The 17,729-nt window shown below is 49.0% G+C and overlaps 1 protein-coding gene across 2 annotated transcripts in view; it reads right to left on the reverse strand.

Moving 5' to 3' along the window:
• The window catches only part of LOC144156291 (uncharacterized), a 100,601-nt gene that overhangs the window by 68,794 nt on the left and 14,078 nt on the right, over positions 1 to 17,729 (reverse strand). For both annotated transcript variants that reach the window (XR_013319736.1, XM_077688242.1), the window contains exons 2-3: positions 520 to 603; positions 49 to 123 (exon numbers count right to left, since the gene is read on the reverse strand). Coding sequence is in view for 1 of the 2 variants with exons in the window: in XM_077688242.1 (XP_077544368.1) it covers positions 49 to 123; positions 520 to 603 (159 nt within the window). In the remaining variant the exon portion in view is untranslated. The remainder of the gene's footprint in view (positions 1 to 48; positions 124 to 519; positions 604 to 17,729) is intronic.

A 17,729-nucleotide genomic window follows, 5' to 3' on the forward strand; every position in this document is an offset into this window, starting at 1 on the left:
CCCCACTTAATCAGGTGATAAAAACGGATTACATTAACTGTACTTTACCTTTCCAAAGAATCCCCTGCGACCGTCTCTTCCGTAGTAGTGGCGGCATCGGTAGTTGTTCTACGTGAAAGAGTACTGGAACAAAATTGAAGGTGAATATTGAAGGTCAAATCCCGGCGCGAAAATTCAAATTGTGTCGCTCAAATCGTGGCAATTTCAGATCGTGTCGTTGAGAACAGCGTTCAACATATTAACGAATTACCGAAGACAGCAGATCTACTGAAAATTACATCGAAAAAGCTTGTGCGCTACAAACTAAAAATGCAGATTGGTTTTAACTACATTTGGGGGTCATGAACTACTAGGCGAGTTTATGAACATACGCACTGCACCACTAGGATTATATTTCGTGCAAGTAATCCATGCAGGCCGTTGCTGTCAAACTGTTCGTATCTTAATGAAGTATTCTATTTCTTTACAGGACGTTTGTATTTACAGTGTGTTCTTTATGAAAGCTCGTCTACGGCATACCAGGTTTCTGCCTTGTCTAAGGTGCTCCATCCGCCGTCCGATGTCCCGGGCCGGGCGCCAGCCAGAGGTGACAACGGGTGAGCACTGCAAAGACATAAATAGCTCCCTGTGGAGTCTTTCGCAGCCTCATATATAAAGGTCAGTGGCAGGGCTCCTCGATTTGAAAGGATTTTTACTATGTTTATTTGGCTTGCCTCAACTGAAGTCAACTTATTTCTTTGTAATTTTTTCTTCTATGCTTGACACGAGGTCAAACCGAAAGCGGGAAAAAATTGGGGCTGCAACTGTCGTCAGAAGATCGTCTTCTGCCGCTCCTACCTTGCAACTGCCTCTACTTTCTCCCCCTTTCCGCCTCTTGCTCCTGATGATGGTGGTGGTGGAGTGTTAATGGCGCAAGGCCAACCGGAGCGAAAAGCGCCAACACCATGGTCATACACGAGAGATGGCGACACTAAAATTGCTCAACAAGTACACAGTTAAAATCAGTCAAAGACAATGGGATGGCTGGTGTAGAAGGCCAGGTTGTGATTATGCGTGGTATGAAAGTAGGTATAAAAAACAACGCGTGATGAGAAATGCGGTGTAAAAATTCGCTAAGATTTCGCTAAGAGACTTAAAAGGGCGCTGTAGAGGAATCATGGGATCATCCGCTAAAAACGGTGCTGGGTGTAGTGGGATGTGTTGTCTGTATAGTTGTGGGAAGTGTTTGCGTTTTGTTGTGTGGAGTGCTTTGCATGTAATTAGAATGTGCATTACCCATAGGCCCTCCCCACACCTGTAGTGGGTGGGAGTGTGTCGCGTGTGTGTATGGCCTATCCGTAATAAAGCGAGGTCAACTTCAATGGATGTGTTGTGTGATCCACGATTTTATTTGTAACTTGTTGTCTGACTGCACTCCAGTCGGTTTTCCAATGTTTTGCGAAGGTACTGTCTTATGTGTGGCTTCAGGTCATGTAGGGTATTGTTGTTATGTCCACTGTATTTGTAAGTGCAGCAGCAGCGACCATTTGATCCGCGGTCTCGTTACCCGCAATTCCAGCAAGGCCTGGAATCCAGCACAGGAAAAGTTGAAAACTTTGAGCATATACAGACATTATCGCATGACAGACATTATGGCATGACAATGCAAGCGAAACGCTCAAAGAGTCTAAAGATGACGGACTTAGGAATTTGTTTTTTAAGAATGTGCTGCACGATGAGTGAAATGCCGTGTGCTTCTGCTGAGAAGATAGTGGTGTGTGCGTTCATGGTTCTGCAAGAATGAAAGTTACGGTCATGAGCGGCACACGACACCATAGTTGAGGTTTTCTAGGCATTCCTGTAAAATTCGGAGCATTTATATTTATCCTCCAGGGAAAAGAAGTGTTGCAGAATCGCAGTTCTCGGAACCCTGTTTTTATTCATTTTCAGAAATGATAAATCCCATGACACAACCTGAAGTTGCCATGTTGCCAAAATGTCGGTAAGCGATGTTGTATATACTTGTACATCTAGAAACCCAACGGAAAGACCTTAAGCTTCCTCTCTCACCCTCAGTAAAAAGGGCAAAGAAACAGATGGACGATTTGAAAAGAGCTGGGTTGTGGATGTATCGTTGAGTACAGGTTTAAAAGGATGGTTATTCAATGATGAAACCTTAAAAGCATATAATATATGTATGTAAGTACATTCGTTGATGTTCCAGGCACCATTTGTTACATTCAACGTAGAGACTCTGGGCCGGGCTAGTGCAGAACGCACTAGACGCAAGGTGAAGACCCAAGTGGAGCACTGGATCAAGCATCTTTAGTGTAGTTTTTGATGCCGACCCATACACGACACTACCGTCGTCTAACCGAGACCCGACTAAGGCGGAAAAGACACGGACTAAGAGTTCTTTGTCTGCACCATAGGTCAGCTGGTCAGGGCAATGGGCTCAACAGCGGGAGAGGAAGGGTTCTTCCCCTCTTTCAGGCAAGCTATAACTATAGACTCCCTCCAAGAGTTTGGAATGTGCCCCGAAAGCCATATAGATGGAGGAGTGGTATCAAGAGTGTCTGGGTGTAGGTGTTTTATCATGGTGTATGTACCCTTTCTACGCCTGGAGCTGAAGGCTTACATGCGCTCTGCGCAGCCCTAAACTCAGAGTGTAAATTCAGAGTTGTAACCAGTTTCTGACTTCTCTTTGTCATGTAACGGCTTTTTCTCGGCAGACGTTTTGTGTCGCAAGAAAGTTTTTGTGTAGTGTGCTGAACTGGACACGTGTTGGAAATGTGCTAGTGTGTCCCGTGTTGTACTAAGCAGGGGCAGGCTGGGTGTCTGATGTCCTTTGAGTTTTCATATTCTTGTCCAGACCTTGTGTGTGTGTGTTTATGGATGATAGGAAGGTGCGCCAACTGTATAGTTTTGCCACACGGCGCACACGTTTTCCCATCGTCTTTGTCCTTTTGAACAAAAGGAGGTTCCGGCGTGGTGTACCGACGAAGGATACCCCACGACTTGTTCTGGGCCTCTCGCGCCCGCCTACAGTCCTCATTCCTCCATGGCCTCCTCTGGTTGCACAGGGCACCAGAGGCGTGGAGAATGGACCTTTCGGCGGCGTCGAGGATGTGCGCCGTGAGGAGTGGGGTAGTTTCTTGCACGTGTAGGTGTTTTATGGACGTGTGGTGTAGTTTGTATGTTTCTGTAAATGTACTCCAGCTAGCTCTAGCTTCATTGAACTTTTTATGGGAAGGTGAACTGTTTGGGCCTTTATCTAGGTATGTTAGTGTAGTTGGAAAGTGGTCACTACCATATGAGTGAGCGCCAACATCCCACTCCAGAGATGGCAAGAGTACTGCTAGGCCAACAGCCAAGTCGAGGTGTGAATATGTGTTGTGTCCCATATTATGGTATGTAGGCTTGTTTTTATTGAATAGGCATGCTCCCGAAGATGTTAGAAATTTCTCAATTAGGCGACCTCGGGCTTCCGTGCGAGAAGAGCTCCGAGTGCATTATAGGCGTTGAGGTCCCTTAAAAGTATAAATGGTGCGGGTAGCTGATCTATAAGGCCCTCGAAATCTGAGCTCCAGAGCTGGAAATGAGGAGGGATGTAAACGGAACAGTGTTATTAGCCTATTGGAAATTATGGAACGAATGGCAACAGCCTCAATGACGGTCTGTAATTGGGTAGTGTGACACGCCAAGGACTTTCAGGCAATGACGGCCACACCACCGGAAGATGTACCACCACCATCCCTGTACTTCTTAAATACCATGTAAATATTCAAGAAATTTGTATGTTTGGAGTTTAAATGGGTTTCTTGTAGACACACGACACTTGGCTGATTGGAGTGCAGTATCTCGTACTCATCGTCAAGGTTTTTAATAAGGCCTCTAGATTTCCATTGAGTTATGTTTTCTCTTCCCATTATTTAATGTGAGAGCTACTGGAGTGCGTATGTTTATTTGTTGTCTTTCGGGGCTGTGACTCTCGTCTTTTTGCTTGTCGGGGGGCTTTGGAGTCGGGACACGTTATTTGCGCTGCGCCGCTGGCAGGAACGGTCCGACTTCCATTTCGTCATCGGATGTCCTCGGTGTGCCTGAGTGATCAGGCTCCTTAGACCGCGCACCCTTTTGGGCGCGCTTTGCATGGCCCGCAACTGCCGAGGGCTTCAGGAACGCCTCTGATGGCACAGGCGGTGCGGCGGGGGTGGGAGCTGCCACTGGTTCCTCCGGGTCCATCTCCTCCGTGTCCTCACGTGTGATTTGGGAATGGGGAGCGGATGTATTGGAAGCAGCATCACTCCCAGGAGACGTGGTTGTCTCCACAACCGCTGCTGGCTCAGCAACGGTGTGGGGCGGGATGGGCCGCCAAAGGCAGCTCAGGAGGGGGGGGAGTCTGAATCACAGTACTATGTCCCCGCCGAAGCCCGACGCCGCTCCGCCACCCGGTGAGCTGCGTCGGCATACCTTCCCACAGGAAAAGAGGCGAACTTCTTCCGCGCCTCTGGGAAGGTGATGTTCTTCGTGACCTTAACACTGATAGTCTTTTTTTTTTTTTTCAAGTTGAAATCTTTTGCACTTTCGAGTATGCAGCATGTGATTCCTGGAAGTTTACACAGGTGAGATTTTGTGAAAGACAGTTGTCTGAGGGATGATCATGTTGTGCGCGCATGTTAGTCGACCACGGCAGGAGTTAGTGCCATGCCCAAACCGCTGGCCTTTAAAACAGCACCGTGCGTTGGGGATGTATGCTCTGACGGGGCAACGAATGAAGCCTACATTTCCTGATTCAAGAACTGGAACGGTTGAAAGCCAATATTACATGTTATGTTGGAATTTCCTTATCTCGACGAATAATGATGAGCCTCACGGCTGTCACACCTTAGTCTCTAGGGCCTTCCAGCAGATCGGTTTCAGTTTCATTCATCAGATCTGGCTCAGAGATCACACCCTGGGAGCTGTTAAGGCTGCGGTGGGGTGGGACCCTGATGTCCCGATCTGCATGCGATGAGAGTTTGAATCGAGAGATTTGTAGCTTGTCGTTAACCTCTACAAGAACTTCACCGCTTCTATTTTTTTTTGGCTTTGTAGGACCAACAATGCCCTCAAGATATTTAGAGATAAGAAAGACAGTCTTCGTGGCAAGGGGGTTCGACATGCCGACGGATTCCATTATCAAAAAATGTGGTTGATCTTTCTTTCATAGGAATCGGTAAAACACGAAAGTGAGACGTGCCTTCACAGGATCAGTTGAATGTTTATTCTGCATCGATATGAACTGGCACATTGCTATTTATATTTCTTTGGTATGGCACTGTCAGACTTTCAACATTAGACACTGGAATGCACGCGCCGGAGCACTGTGTGAACCCGAATGAAACCACATGCGGTCGCAAACCTTGCGAACGAAATCGAACGGGTTGCCAGCGAATCGTTTGGTGAACTCACGGTTCGCCGCAGCGAAAGAGCACGATTTTCGGGGGTGTCTTGTGGGTGTGATTGGCAAGCTACAACCTGCTGGCGCGTCGCTTTCGCAAATGTGCGACCACTTCATCCCTGTTCCGTGGAGTGTACGGCAGACGGTTGCGTTGCGACGAGCTCAGCTGGTGCCAACTGTCGGCGCTCATTAGCATCGTGATGCACCACTTTGCTTCACCTCTCAGACTGCAGCACAATTGAAATAGAGGATGTTATAGGAAAGATATATGGCGCGTTCATACGGTGGTCTGCGGTTCAGCTCGTAGCGGAGTCGGTAAACCACCTGGCACCTCCCGTTGCGCCGACGGTGCACCCGCGCTCGAATCCTGGCGCAGCCGCGTTTTCCCGGCGACGTTATTTCCGTGACGGATATGACGTCATTCAGCTCTTGGTGGATACCGGCATATCCCTTTGCGACACGCATTAGGATGTAGCTGCCAGAAAAATTTTAAACTGCCTGTCTGTGTTCTTAATAACCGAAATTCACCAAAAATCATGAACAACTCTATCTAATAAGTAGTTAATAAATTAGGTCGTGCCCTAATAGTAAACATGCTATCGTAAACGGGACCTCTGTTTCCTTAACCATTGCTCCCATAGAAAACGTATACACATTATTGTGATATGTAGCCCTTATGTATTAACGTAGCAGCTTCAATTTTGCTTTAATAAACGGTTTAACTGGATAGAAAACGTAAAACCAAGAACACCTATTTGATGCGCCGAGCATTTGGCGTGTCAAGTAGGTGTTCTTGAACCCCACTTGAAACGCCCAGCCAGCATTTGCATTTCCCGCCGTAGAGCGGGACATGTGAATGCTGGCTGAGCGGTTCAAGTGGGGATGACGACGATTGTAACTCATAAAAATGATCTTAAAAGTCGCGTGTACAATTGTACACGCCGTGTCGCAAAGGGATAAAACACTTTCGTGTTAAAAAATACTGCCCTTCTACTCTGTGAAAACGGATGACTTGCGAAGCTGCAAACCCTCCACTGAGTGCACGCAACAAAGCACGTTTGTTCGTAATAAAAACCATGGTAAACAGTTTAAAGGCCATGGGCACCTTTGAAGTCTTGATGCATTTGGAAAAATAGTTGAGCAAGCTCCGCGCCGCCTGCTCCGGTTGTCAGTAACGCGCCGCGGGACGATGTCTTCGTAGCATTCCGTGCACACCGATGGCACTTCTGCGGCATTAATTATACGTGCCCATTGCTCAGACGTTTGGGAATGGTTTCTCGGCGCGCTAATCTATTGTTACTCGAAACGACCAGTAGCTGCTGTTACTGGCCGTAAGTTCGGGCTCGCAGAAAACTACCCGAGAAGAACGCTATTGCGCAGCTGTCGGAATGCCTGCTAGACGATGGAAATACACGTGATAGCGGCCGCCGCAGCACTCCAGAGGAGCGTTTCGCTGTAATCTGTAATCGTCGCAACACCTGCTCGGAACGAGAAAGACACGTGATAGCGTGCGCCCCACGTTTCGTTCGTAGAAGAGCCACTCCTCGTGTCGTCGCGCGCATGCGCTCAGTATCGTAGCAGAGCCAGCAGAGCCCTTCGCACTCCAGCCCTGCAGCGTCTGCGTGGTTCTCGACATGGACCTGCCGCGGACAGTTCACACGCCCGTGGAAAAGGCCGCGCCCCGAGAGGCTCGGCGTGCCAAAGGCCGAGAACGACAACGTCTACTAAGATCCGACCCTGCACGTCAGACGACTTCGATGCATACGATGACTGCTACTACTAGCACCGCAACTGTGAAAATAAACAATGACACTGATTGATTCTACGGTTTAACGCACCGACGCAACGCAGGCGATGAGGCACGCCGTAGTGGAGGGCTCCGGATTAATTTTTAACCACCTGTGGATCTTTAACGTGCGCCGAAATCTCGTACACAGGGGCCTTTTTACTTTTCGCCTCCATCAGAAAAGCAGCCGCCGCGGCCGGGAATCGAACCCGCGACCTCGTGCTCAGCAGCGCAACGCCTTAGCCACTGAGCCACCGCGGCGGGGTAAACTTAACTACGTGTCCTTCAATGCTCACCTACACCTTGGCCATTCAAGGTTTGCGCATGAGTGCAGGCTTACCCTGATTTTTTTTTTGTTTTTTACTTTATCATTCAAAAAAAATAGTCTTAGCCTGCTGGCTGTATTAAAACATGAAAATCCTTTCCGAGGGACGATTACACAGCACACCAACAACACAGAAGCAAAAGCCGGTGAATTGGCCCGTCTGGTCGTAGATCGGTCATTGCGACGAAAGGATGGTACTATCTTGATCACAGTTGAAATGAACACGGGAGCGCGTGTCATTCCGTGTGCGGGAGCCGCCTGCCGGCGTTCCGGGCAACTTCGCACGCATGTGCTGTTCGTTTGCAACGAAGCTATGCGTTCATCGCGCGCATCGCGTCCCCAAGACGCCGGCTTGCCGTCTGCTATGCCGAATGTCGTCTGCTCTCCGCTTTTTGGTTGCGTGAGCCGAGCAATCCTTTGAGTTGTGAAACTATTTCTAGCAGGCTGCGCTGAACAACTCGCTAGTTTCATCGTAATAAACAGGTCAAACATGAATGAAGCTGGTAAAACATGAATTTTATTGGCTGCAAGCAAGCAGAAAACAACCGATCTTTTCCTGGATCTTTATCTCCCAAGAAAACAAAGTGTTAGCGGTCATTTCTCCGCCGGCCGCAATAACCGCGGAAATCCGGGAAGGAAGCGACTCGTAAAGAGCCGACATAAATCCTGGATCGGCTCTTAAAACTTCTCACTCGTGGGAGACTGTGGTCCAAAGTTCATAACGGGTGTCCGAGTAGAGAGGTTGACGCACCATGGATGTCTTCAGGCGGCCCCACACATATTCTATTCTATTAAGATCGGCCCCCTTCGCACACCATGGTAGCACCCGTACGCCGCGCTGCTCGAGATGATTCTTGACCACGCGAGCCATGTGCCTCGGGGCGTTGTCATGTTGAAAAATGAAATCATTGTGAAATGAACCATCACGAACGTAAGGAACGAGCACTGTGTACACGATGTCGCAGTAGCGCACTTTTAAGTGAGTGGGCCGATGATCCGATGCAGTGGGCCCAGGCCATGCCTGGAGACGGCGCCCCACACGTTGACGCACGATCTGCCACTCACTGCACGTAATTGCGGTCAAGTCTGCGTGCAAGTTATGGAGAAACTTATGGGCATGGATTGTGGCCACACAAGCAACGAAAAATTAAACTACATTTCGAACCCGAATACCCGAAAAGAAATTATGCTTACCGTGCTCTCCGAGGTCGCCAAACACGCACTCACTGATCCTGACGAGTTGAAAATGTGGATTCGTCGGAGAACACCACTCGACCCCAGTCTGCTGCGGTCCTCGAGGCGTATTGCATGGCAAACTCCAATCGACAGTCTTTGTTGGCTGGGGTCAACAATGGATCGCGCTACGCAGGCCTGCGTTTCGTAAGAGCAGCCGAATAGTAACGTCGGACGCGTCGACAGCTAGCTCCTCTCGGACTTCACTTGCCGAAAGGAATGGATTCCGGACGACTGCCGCTACAATACATGCGGCTTCTCCGTCCGTAGTAGCTCTAGGCGGAGGGGCGCGGGGGGGGGGGGGGGGGGGGGCATCGCGGACGCGGCCTTCGTACTTGAAGGCCTGTAAAATCTTGTTTACGGTCTCCAGAGGGCGGTTCACCAAACAGCCGATGTAACGTTTCGTATAGCCTTTTTGGGAAGGGCTTATAATTTAACGTCTTTGGGCATCTGGCACTCGGGCCATTTTCGATACGTTTGAACCGCACTTTGAACGTGCACACATTTATACCGTTGTTAAACGGAATGCTGGGAATGGCAAGCCTACGATAACTTTATGCGCCGCCCTCTGTGACTTGCTGATTTCTTTTTGACTGTAGATAGTATTGAACGGTTACACGCACGACAACGGTCCTCAGGTTAGCGGAAAGAAAAGGAAAGCAACGCGCTAACAATAGTTTTACAATGCAGTGGGTTGCTTGCATCGCATCCTGCATTTTACAATGCCAAACGCATCGCCCGCTTCCCAATGGGAGTGAGTGGTACGCCTGCAGTGTCCATATGTCGCAAGGTGGGTCCCCGAGCTGAACCGGGATCACCCGACCGAAACTAAATTCTTGAGCGGCTTGTGCCTCGTTGCCAAGGCAACGGATGTTTGAGGTTGTCGAAGTAATGACGCTCTCGCTAGCGTTAGAAAACTCAGACCCGCGGCGGAGCACGTTTTGCCAACGTTGCCGCTTTCCACAACGCGTCGCCCAAGATGAACCGGTCATATGGCTAAAGCGCTGGGAAGGCTAGCGATTGGGGGAGAGTGGGGGAGTAGAAGGAGAGGGCTTGGTTGGCCGGTCCGGGCTGATGCGTTTGGCATTGCAAAAATACAGGAGGCGATGGTTGCTTGGCTCAAGCAATCAAAGAGTGGAGAGCAGACGACCATCGGCATAGCAGACGACAAGCGGGCGTCTTGGTGACGTGATGCGCGGGATGAACACATAGCCTCGTTGCAAACGAACTGCGCATGCGTGCGAAGTTACCCGGAACGCCGACAGCCGGTTCCCGCGCACGTAATGACACGCGCTCCCGTGTTCCGAGTTCACCCCAACTGTGATCAAGATAGTACAAAGGCGTCGTCCCGCGATGCTTTACTAAAAAAACCCGCCCGCATCTTCCCACGGGGGGAACTCGAGTAAATGCGTCGCAGAGTGGTGGGGGTATCGCGTGAATGTTGCGTAATTTGGTATGGTTTGGGAATGCTTAATTGTTATTTCGTCTTTATTATTCTTATTTATTGAATGAAGGAGAAGCGAAGGCAAGGAGTGTAAAGTTAAAGTGTGTTTTTATTGCTTGCTGCTGTCAAGCAAAGCGTCAAGTCAAGCGAAAGCCAAGCGAAGACGCCCTTGACTGAATTCCGAGCGCGCGCTCCGCCGCTTAAGGGGTATTCACACGACGGAGCGTTTCAGCGGAGAAATCCGAGGGAGGTCGTGACGTCACCGCAGGCGGACCTCCGCTCGGCTAGCTCCTTCGCTCACACGGAGGATGCGACTTTCGGACGGACATCACTGTTTGCAGCCGCCTATCTCGAAAGCATAGCTGCCGTAGCACCGCCATTCCGCGACGGCGGCAATTTCTGTTAAGCGCATACGTACTGATCTTGTCAACCGACCAAAAATTGGTCGTCGACGCGATGCAGGTGCTGCCGCGCGGAGAGAACGGCGCGCGACGTAGTAGCAGCCGACCGGCCCACCTACAGGCCCGCATACTGATGTTAGGCTTAACACTGCGGCGAATATTCGATCGCCGCTCTGGCAAGCGGCTCAGGTGACGATTTTTAAAGCAACTTTCCATCACATCATTACCCCATTTCTCGTATACGCAGCTTTGTTTGCGCCTTGGGGAGCAATAACAAGCTGTCGCTCGAGCTACCGGCGCCGGCCTGCGCCACTTCGCAGCCGCGGCCGCCGCTCGCCAAGCGCCCGTGCTGGTGGTATACGCGGCTCCCTCAGTGCGCCTGTCATGTGCGCCACGCATTTTCGCGTCCAATGTATTAAGAAGCGATAAAAATAAAGTGCCTGCAACCGCTTTAGAACTTCAGTCGCGGCCAGCTGCCCGACGAGCAGACGAAATCCCGCCGCCTCCGCCGCGGAGCGTCGGAGGGTTTGTAGCTCGCGAGCAGAAGCTCCGATCTCCCATCGGAGGCGGTGCGCCGGAGAGAAACCGTGACGTAGGGGTCACGTGGTGCGCACTCCTAGGAGCGAAACAGCGGATTTCTCTCTCGTGTGAATACCCCTTTATATACACACCGCCCGCGTTCGAGGGAGAGGAGTACGGGGGAGAGACGCGCATGCGCACACTTCCGTACACAAGCCCGCGAACTTTCCACGCACCCAGCACGCCGTTATCACGTGTACACGCCCTGCCGCCGTTACTGTTGAGCGCGACGCAGCGCACGGGTAGCAACGACGCATGCGCGCACAGACGCGCTCCCCCCGCACCGCCGCAACTGTTGAGAGCGACGGAGCGCACGGGGTACACGCGCTCCTCCCGCACCGCCGCACCTGTTGTTGAGAGCGAGGAGGGTACGGGGGAGAGACGCGCACCTGCGCCTCTACGCGACGCGCATGCGCAGTGAGCGTGTGGACGGCGCCGACAACATCGACGACTGACATCGCGAGCCTAAGAAATGCTCCGCATTTAAAACCATAGCGCGGCTTCCGGAAGTTAAACTTGCATGCATGCCACCACGCAGGGACGCGCATGCGCGCCGCATCGGTCTAGACTCTCGAGAGCAGGCGCCCTGCCTCCCAAGTGCGTCGCGGTGGTTTTCGTCACGCACTCGCGTAGTCCAGAAAACTGTGTCCCCCGACTACCCGCCTGTACAGTAATTTGAAGGTTATCGCGGGAGCACCGAGCAAGCAAGACCAGAGCGCCATTCCGTGGCACTTTTTTTCATTCGCGAAGATGAGATTATGCTGCCCTCCCTCACCCCTTGGCTGTTGCTTATAATTCGCTCACCCCCTTCTGCAAAGGCCAACTGCCGCAGTTTTTTTCTTCATTCCTTTTTGGGTGACGTATCCGCGTTTTGTTTCTCGGCAACCTGATAACACCGAAGATATCTCTGCATTGCGGCATTTCGGAAGCAAATTATGTATGTATGTTTGTGGTTTATTGGCGCAAGGGTTTCTAAGACCAAAGAGCGCCAGAACTATGTTATGTGGTCTTTCAATAGTCATGTTTGTGCTTAAAATATGTATGAAATGAGTATGATATATCTTCAAATACTGTATATATGGGTGTAGAGGGCCCGTCCACTAAAGCATGAAGATGTTCATAATGGTGGCTGAAATGGATTATGGGTGCAACGTGATGCACCTCGAGCCAAAGAGCATGCCACGAGAGTGGGCCTCCCGTGCGGACAAAGGGAGCATGAGGGCCTCACTCACTGCTCATAGGCTCTGAGGTCACGCACTGTACGAGATGAGTTTTAAAAACTTGATGTCTGCAAGATAACTTAAAAGACTTGTTTGTAAACATAGGTTCATCTCCTAAAAACAGTGAAAGATGTAGGGGAATGTTGTAGGTATATATTTTAGGGAAATGCCATTTTCTGGCTCCATTGCAGAATGTACACTCAATTAACACATGGAGGACGGTGAGCCGTTCCCCACACTTGTTACAAACAGGTGGGAGTGTTCCATTCAAAATATATGCGTGTGTAGCGTAAGTGTGGCCTATTCGCAGTCTGCAAATGGATACTTCAATGAATCTGTGTTGTTTTTCTGTTGTGTATCTTCCTAGGTTTGGTTTTACTGAGCGGAGCTTGTTGTCTGTGTGTGTGTCCCACATGTGCTGCCAGCATTTACGGATTCCCCTCCGGATTACTGGTTTCAGATCGAGGTGACGGACCCGCGCTACATCAACACCACTACGTAGGGCCGCCAAAGTGGCGTTCTGGTCAGCAATTTCATTGCCCAGAATGCCACTGTGTCCAGGGATCCAGCAAACAAGTATTTTTAGCTTTGACTTATAGGCAGTTATAAGAGCTTTAAAGGGACAGACAACCGATCTTTGTCGAGTATATATTCTCTATCCCAAATGAAAGGGCATCACTTAAAGCACCTTGACGAGAAACGGTTTTGCTGATAACGCTCTAGAACTTTTGAAATCGAATTTTCTGGTGTACGAGCCGTATGTGTCCCTCCCAAAACTAATGCTGGCAACCATGATATAGAGTAGCTCGGCAACATACTTTTGTCTGTATGCGAAATAAAAAACGATGTTTAAAAACTTTTTCCCAGCTAACAAAGTGTCAATCGCAGGCTTTCCTGTTCCTTTGTGTTTTTTTAATGCAAGGGTCTATTTTGCACGAATGCGCCATCTGTTGGGATAGACGATAGGTAGAATCTGGCTTCACGTTGTGGAGGCGGGAAGTTCGATTCTCCCCGGGCGCGACTATTTTTTTTTTACGCTGCCGTTTGCGTATTTGGAGACTGAAACCAAATATTTTGGCAGAACAAACGCCCCTCACTCAGACAGAATCGTCAAAGCTCCTTCGCTGGGTCTGTTTACTGAACGCTGCCGTTGATTCTGGGCATGGTGGCTCAGTTAGCCACACAGAGCAACCCCGCGGCGGCGGGCGGCGTGTCTTTAGAATTTTCAAAGTAATGTTTAAAAATACACATACTATTTAAGCTTGTACAAATACTTGTGTTAAAAGGTTTTCAATACGTAAATAAACGTTTCAGCGGTTACAGTAGCTGCTAGGTTTGCAGGTCACGTGACAGGGACACATATTGTAGTGTCAAGTTTCGACACTACGAACCGCCACCCTTCCGATTTCAGGACGTTTGCTGCCAAATTAAAATTATTTCCGCCAGTTTGTTTAAAAATTGCTTGTTGTTACCGGGCTATATAAAACGCTGGCTTTCATATGAGCCAGAGAACATATACGCGACAAAAATCGGTTGTCTGTCCCTTTAAAAAGGCGGTTTATAATAACGTTTTTTGTGGGCTTAAAGGAATCCAATGCAGTTACTACGCTTATGGAGTCTGTGTAGATGACTGATTGTTGTATTTTGTTCTGTGTAATGTGTTCCACTGTGATTAGAATACCATAGGCTTCTGCTGTAAAGATGCTACAATTTCTGTTCAATGTCCTTGTGCTGGCAAAGTCCGGGCCATGTGCAGCACAGGGCACAGAAGAAGAAGACTTGGAAGCATCTGTGTAAAAAGAGGCGCATGGATATCTGTGTTGTAAACTTAAGAAATGCTGTAAAATCAATTCGCGGGGTGCACGACGCTTGTCAATTTGTTTAAAGGATGTGTCAATGAATAGTTGACATGTCCCAAGGTGGGACTATATCGGCGATACAGGTTTTTATGCCATCATCTAAAGACACCCCTATCTCCTCTGCAAGGCCTTTGACACGCAAGGCTACAGGGGCAGGGATCGACGGGCGCGCTAAATACAAATGGGCGGATGAGATGTCATTCATAATAGAATTGCATGGGTGATTCGTCATAGACATTGTCCTAATAGCATAGAGGAGTGCTGTATAAGCACGCTGGTGCTCTAGGCACCAGTGGTCGCATTCTACATAAAGACTCTGGATTGGACTTGTCCTGAAGGCTCCAGAGGCAAGGCGAAGGCCCAAATGTAGTACTGGGTCTAACATTTTTAAGGCAGTTTTAGACGCGGACCCGTATGTTACACTTCCATAGTCTATACGTGACCTAACTAAACTCACAAAGAGACGTAGAAGGCAGTCTTTATCAGCACCATAAGACTGATGTGACAACTTTTAAAATGTTAATGGTGTTTAGGCATTTTTGTTTGAGTTTCTTTAAGTGCTGTACGTACGTTAGTTTTCCGTCAAGTACAACACCTAAAAACTTGTGTTCTTTCTTGACAGCAATCCGTTCTCCGTTCAGTGTGACATCGGGTTCTCGACGAATTCCACGCTGTCTTGTGAATAAAATACGTGTACTTTTGTGAGGATTCAATTTAAAACCATTTTCTTCCGTCCATTTTGCAAGCCTGTTCACACCTAACTGTATCTGCCTTTCACATATGGACTGATTGCATGACCTAAAGCTTATTTGGACGTGGTCAAAATACATTGAGTAGGAGATTGAGGGTGGCAACGATTTCACAAGTGAATTCATTTTAATTATAAACCGAGTACAGCTTAATACTCCACCCTGGGGAACCCCATTTTCTTGTATGTATGTTCTTGATACCACTGTCCCTACTCTTACCCTAAATGTCCGCTCCGACAAATAACTTTCAATAGTGTTTAGCATATGTCCAGACACACCGAATGCCTTGAGATCAAGCAGTAATGCCGTAACGCCAAGTTGTGTCGTATGCTTTTTCTAAGTCAAAGAAAACAGAAAGACAATGCTGTTTGTGGATAAAAGCATCTTTGACATACGACTCAAAGGCAACTAGCTGGTCAGTTGTGCTTCGACCTGATCGGAAACCAGCCTGACAACTGTAGAGGATGCCGTTATATTCAAGAAAATGGATTAGCCTCTTATTTACCATTTTTTCAAAAACCTTTCCTAAGCAACTTGTCAGAGCTATTGGTCGGTAACTGGCAGGTAGTGAGGCATCTTTCCCCTGTTTTAATACGGCAACTACAACTGCTTCTCTCCAAGCTCTCGGAAAGTATCCCGCCGCCCATATTTTGTTGAACAAGTGCAAGAGTGTTCAGAGAGTTTCTGAGTGCAGATGTTGTATCATTGTGTATGATATACTATCTGCCCCAGGCGCTGAAGCCTTACATGTTCCCAAGGCGACCAAAAGCTCTGTTATGGAAAATTCGGTGTTGTATGGTTCGTCAGATCTTTTGTTATCACGAATCGGTTTCTTCTCCATAGATGTTTTGTGTCGTAAGAAAGCATTCGTGTAATGAGCAGAACTCGATATATATGAAAAGTATTTCGCAAGTGTGCTTGCCTGGTCCTCTAGGGTATCGCCTGTACTGTTGACCAAAGGTAGGGTGTGTGTTTTCCGTCCATTAAACTTTTTAATTCTGTTCCATACTTTGCCTGCATCTGTGTACGAGTTGATAGAAGTTACGAAAGAGCGCCAGCTATCTCTTTTTGCTTGCTGGCGAATGCGTTTTCCTTGTGCTTTTGCACGTTTGAAGGAAATCAAGTTTTGCGTAGTGGGGTACCTGCGAAGGACACCCCACGCCTTATTTTGAGCCTGCCGTGCAAGCCTACACTCTTCATTCCACCACGGCCTCCTAGTGTTAGGTGTGGCACCAGATGTTTGCGGGATTGAGCCCTCGGCAGCATGAAGAATGTGTGCAGTCACCAGTTCACAGGCTTCGTCAATGCCCAAATAGCTTAAGGACGAGTATGAAAGCTGAGATAATTGTTTAAATTTTAACCAATCAGCACCAGATCCTTTAAACTTTTTATGGCAGATGGAACTGTTACAGGCTTTATCAATGGCTTTCAAGATGACAGGGAAGTGGTCGCTCCCATAGGGGTTGTCGTCCACTTCCCATTCAACAGCCGGAAAGAGGACAGAAGAGCCGATCGCCAAGTCTATGTGTGAGTATGTATTGTGTGTGGTGTTGTATGTCGGCTCTTTTTTGTTAAAGAGACAAGCTCCGGATGAGAAGAGGAATTTTTCTATCAAGCGGCCCCGGGAATCTGTGCGTTCAGATCCCCATAGTGGGCTGTGTGCATTCAGGTCACCTACGAGTAGGAACGGTTCCGGCAGCTCATCTATGAGAGACTCAAATTCAGAGCTAGATAAACGATATTCAGGAGGAATGTATAGTGAGCAAATTGTTGTCAATCTGTTGAAAATAATTGCCCGGATGGCAACCGCTTCTAGGGCGGTACGCAATTGAAGAGATTGGCAAGGGATAGATTTTTGCGTAACTATAGCTACGCCACCAGAGCAGTGCGTGCAGCTATCTCTGTCTCTCCTAAATACTGAGTATTGGTTCAGGAAAATGGTGTGCTTAGGTTTCAAGTGTGTCTCTTGTAAGCATAGGATGGCTGATTGCGTTTTGTGTAGGATTTCATATATATCATCTAGGTTTTTAATAAGGCCCCGGCAGTTCCACTGTGTAATTATTTGTGCTACCATAAATGTTTAGGGAGGAGATTTTACCTGGTGTAGATGAGGACTCGGGCTGGATGTATACTATCTATCAGTTCTGACTTGGGCCTGTGACACAGGTGGCTGGTGGCTTTTTGCCTCGCCCCGCCATGGTGCGCTGTTCTCTTTCCGCCTTTGGCACTGGCAGAGACGGTGTTACCTCCATGTCATCATCTGAGTGGTGTGACAGTGACGAGATGGATTCCTTGCGGGCTGCACATCGGGATATGTTCGAAGTGGAGGCAGGAGCCCCTGCCGTCCCCGACTGTTTGTTGGACACAGAAGTGGTCGTGGGACCGACCACATCTACGTCCATGGCCGCCTGCAGTCTGGCAGCCGGAAGAGGAGGATTGACGGCAGAGCCGTCGCTCCTCACACTCGCAGCTAACACAACACTTGCGGGCGCCACAGGTGTCGTCTCGGATGGTTGGGCTGCCTTGGGCAGCACCTGGGGGGGCTGGGACGGCACCAAGTCTGCTTCGCAGTACTGGGTGGCCGCCGTGACTAGACGCCGCTCCGCCCCCCGGCGAGCTGCATCGGCATACCTTTGCGAAAACATTGAGTGTTTCTGTCGTGCTTCTTGATAGGTGATGTTCTGGGTGACCTTCATGTTCGTGATTTCTTTCTC

Source organism: Haemaphysalis longicornis, unplaced genomic scaffold (assembly GCF_048455015.1).
Source record: "Haemaphysalis longicornis isolate Haplotype H1 unplaced genomic scaffold, Haemaphysalis longicornis Haplotype H1 scaffold_1, whole genome shotgun sequence".
Lineage (NCBI taxonomy): Eukaryota > Metazoa > Arthropoda > Arachnida > Ixodida > Ixodidae > Haemaphysalis > Haemaphysalis longicornis.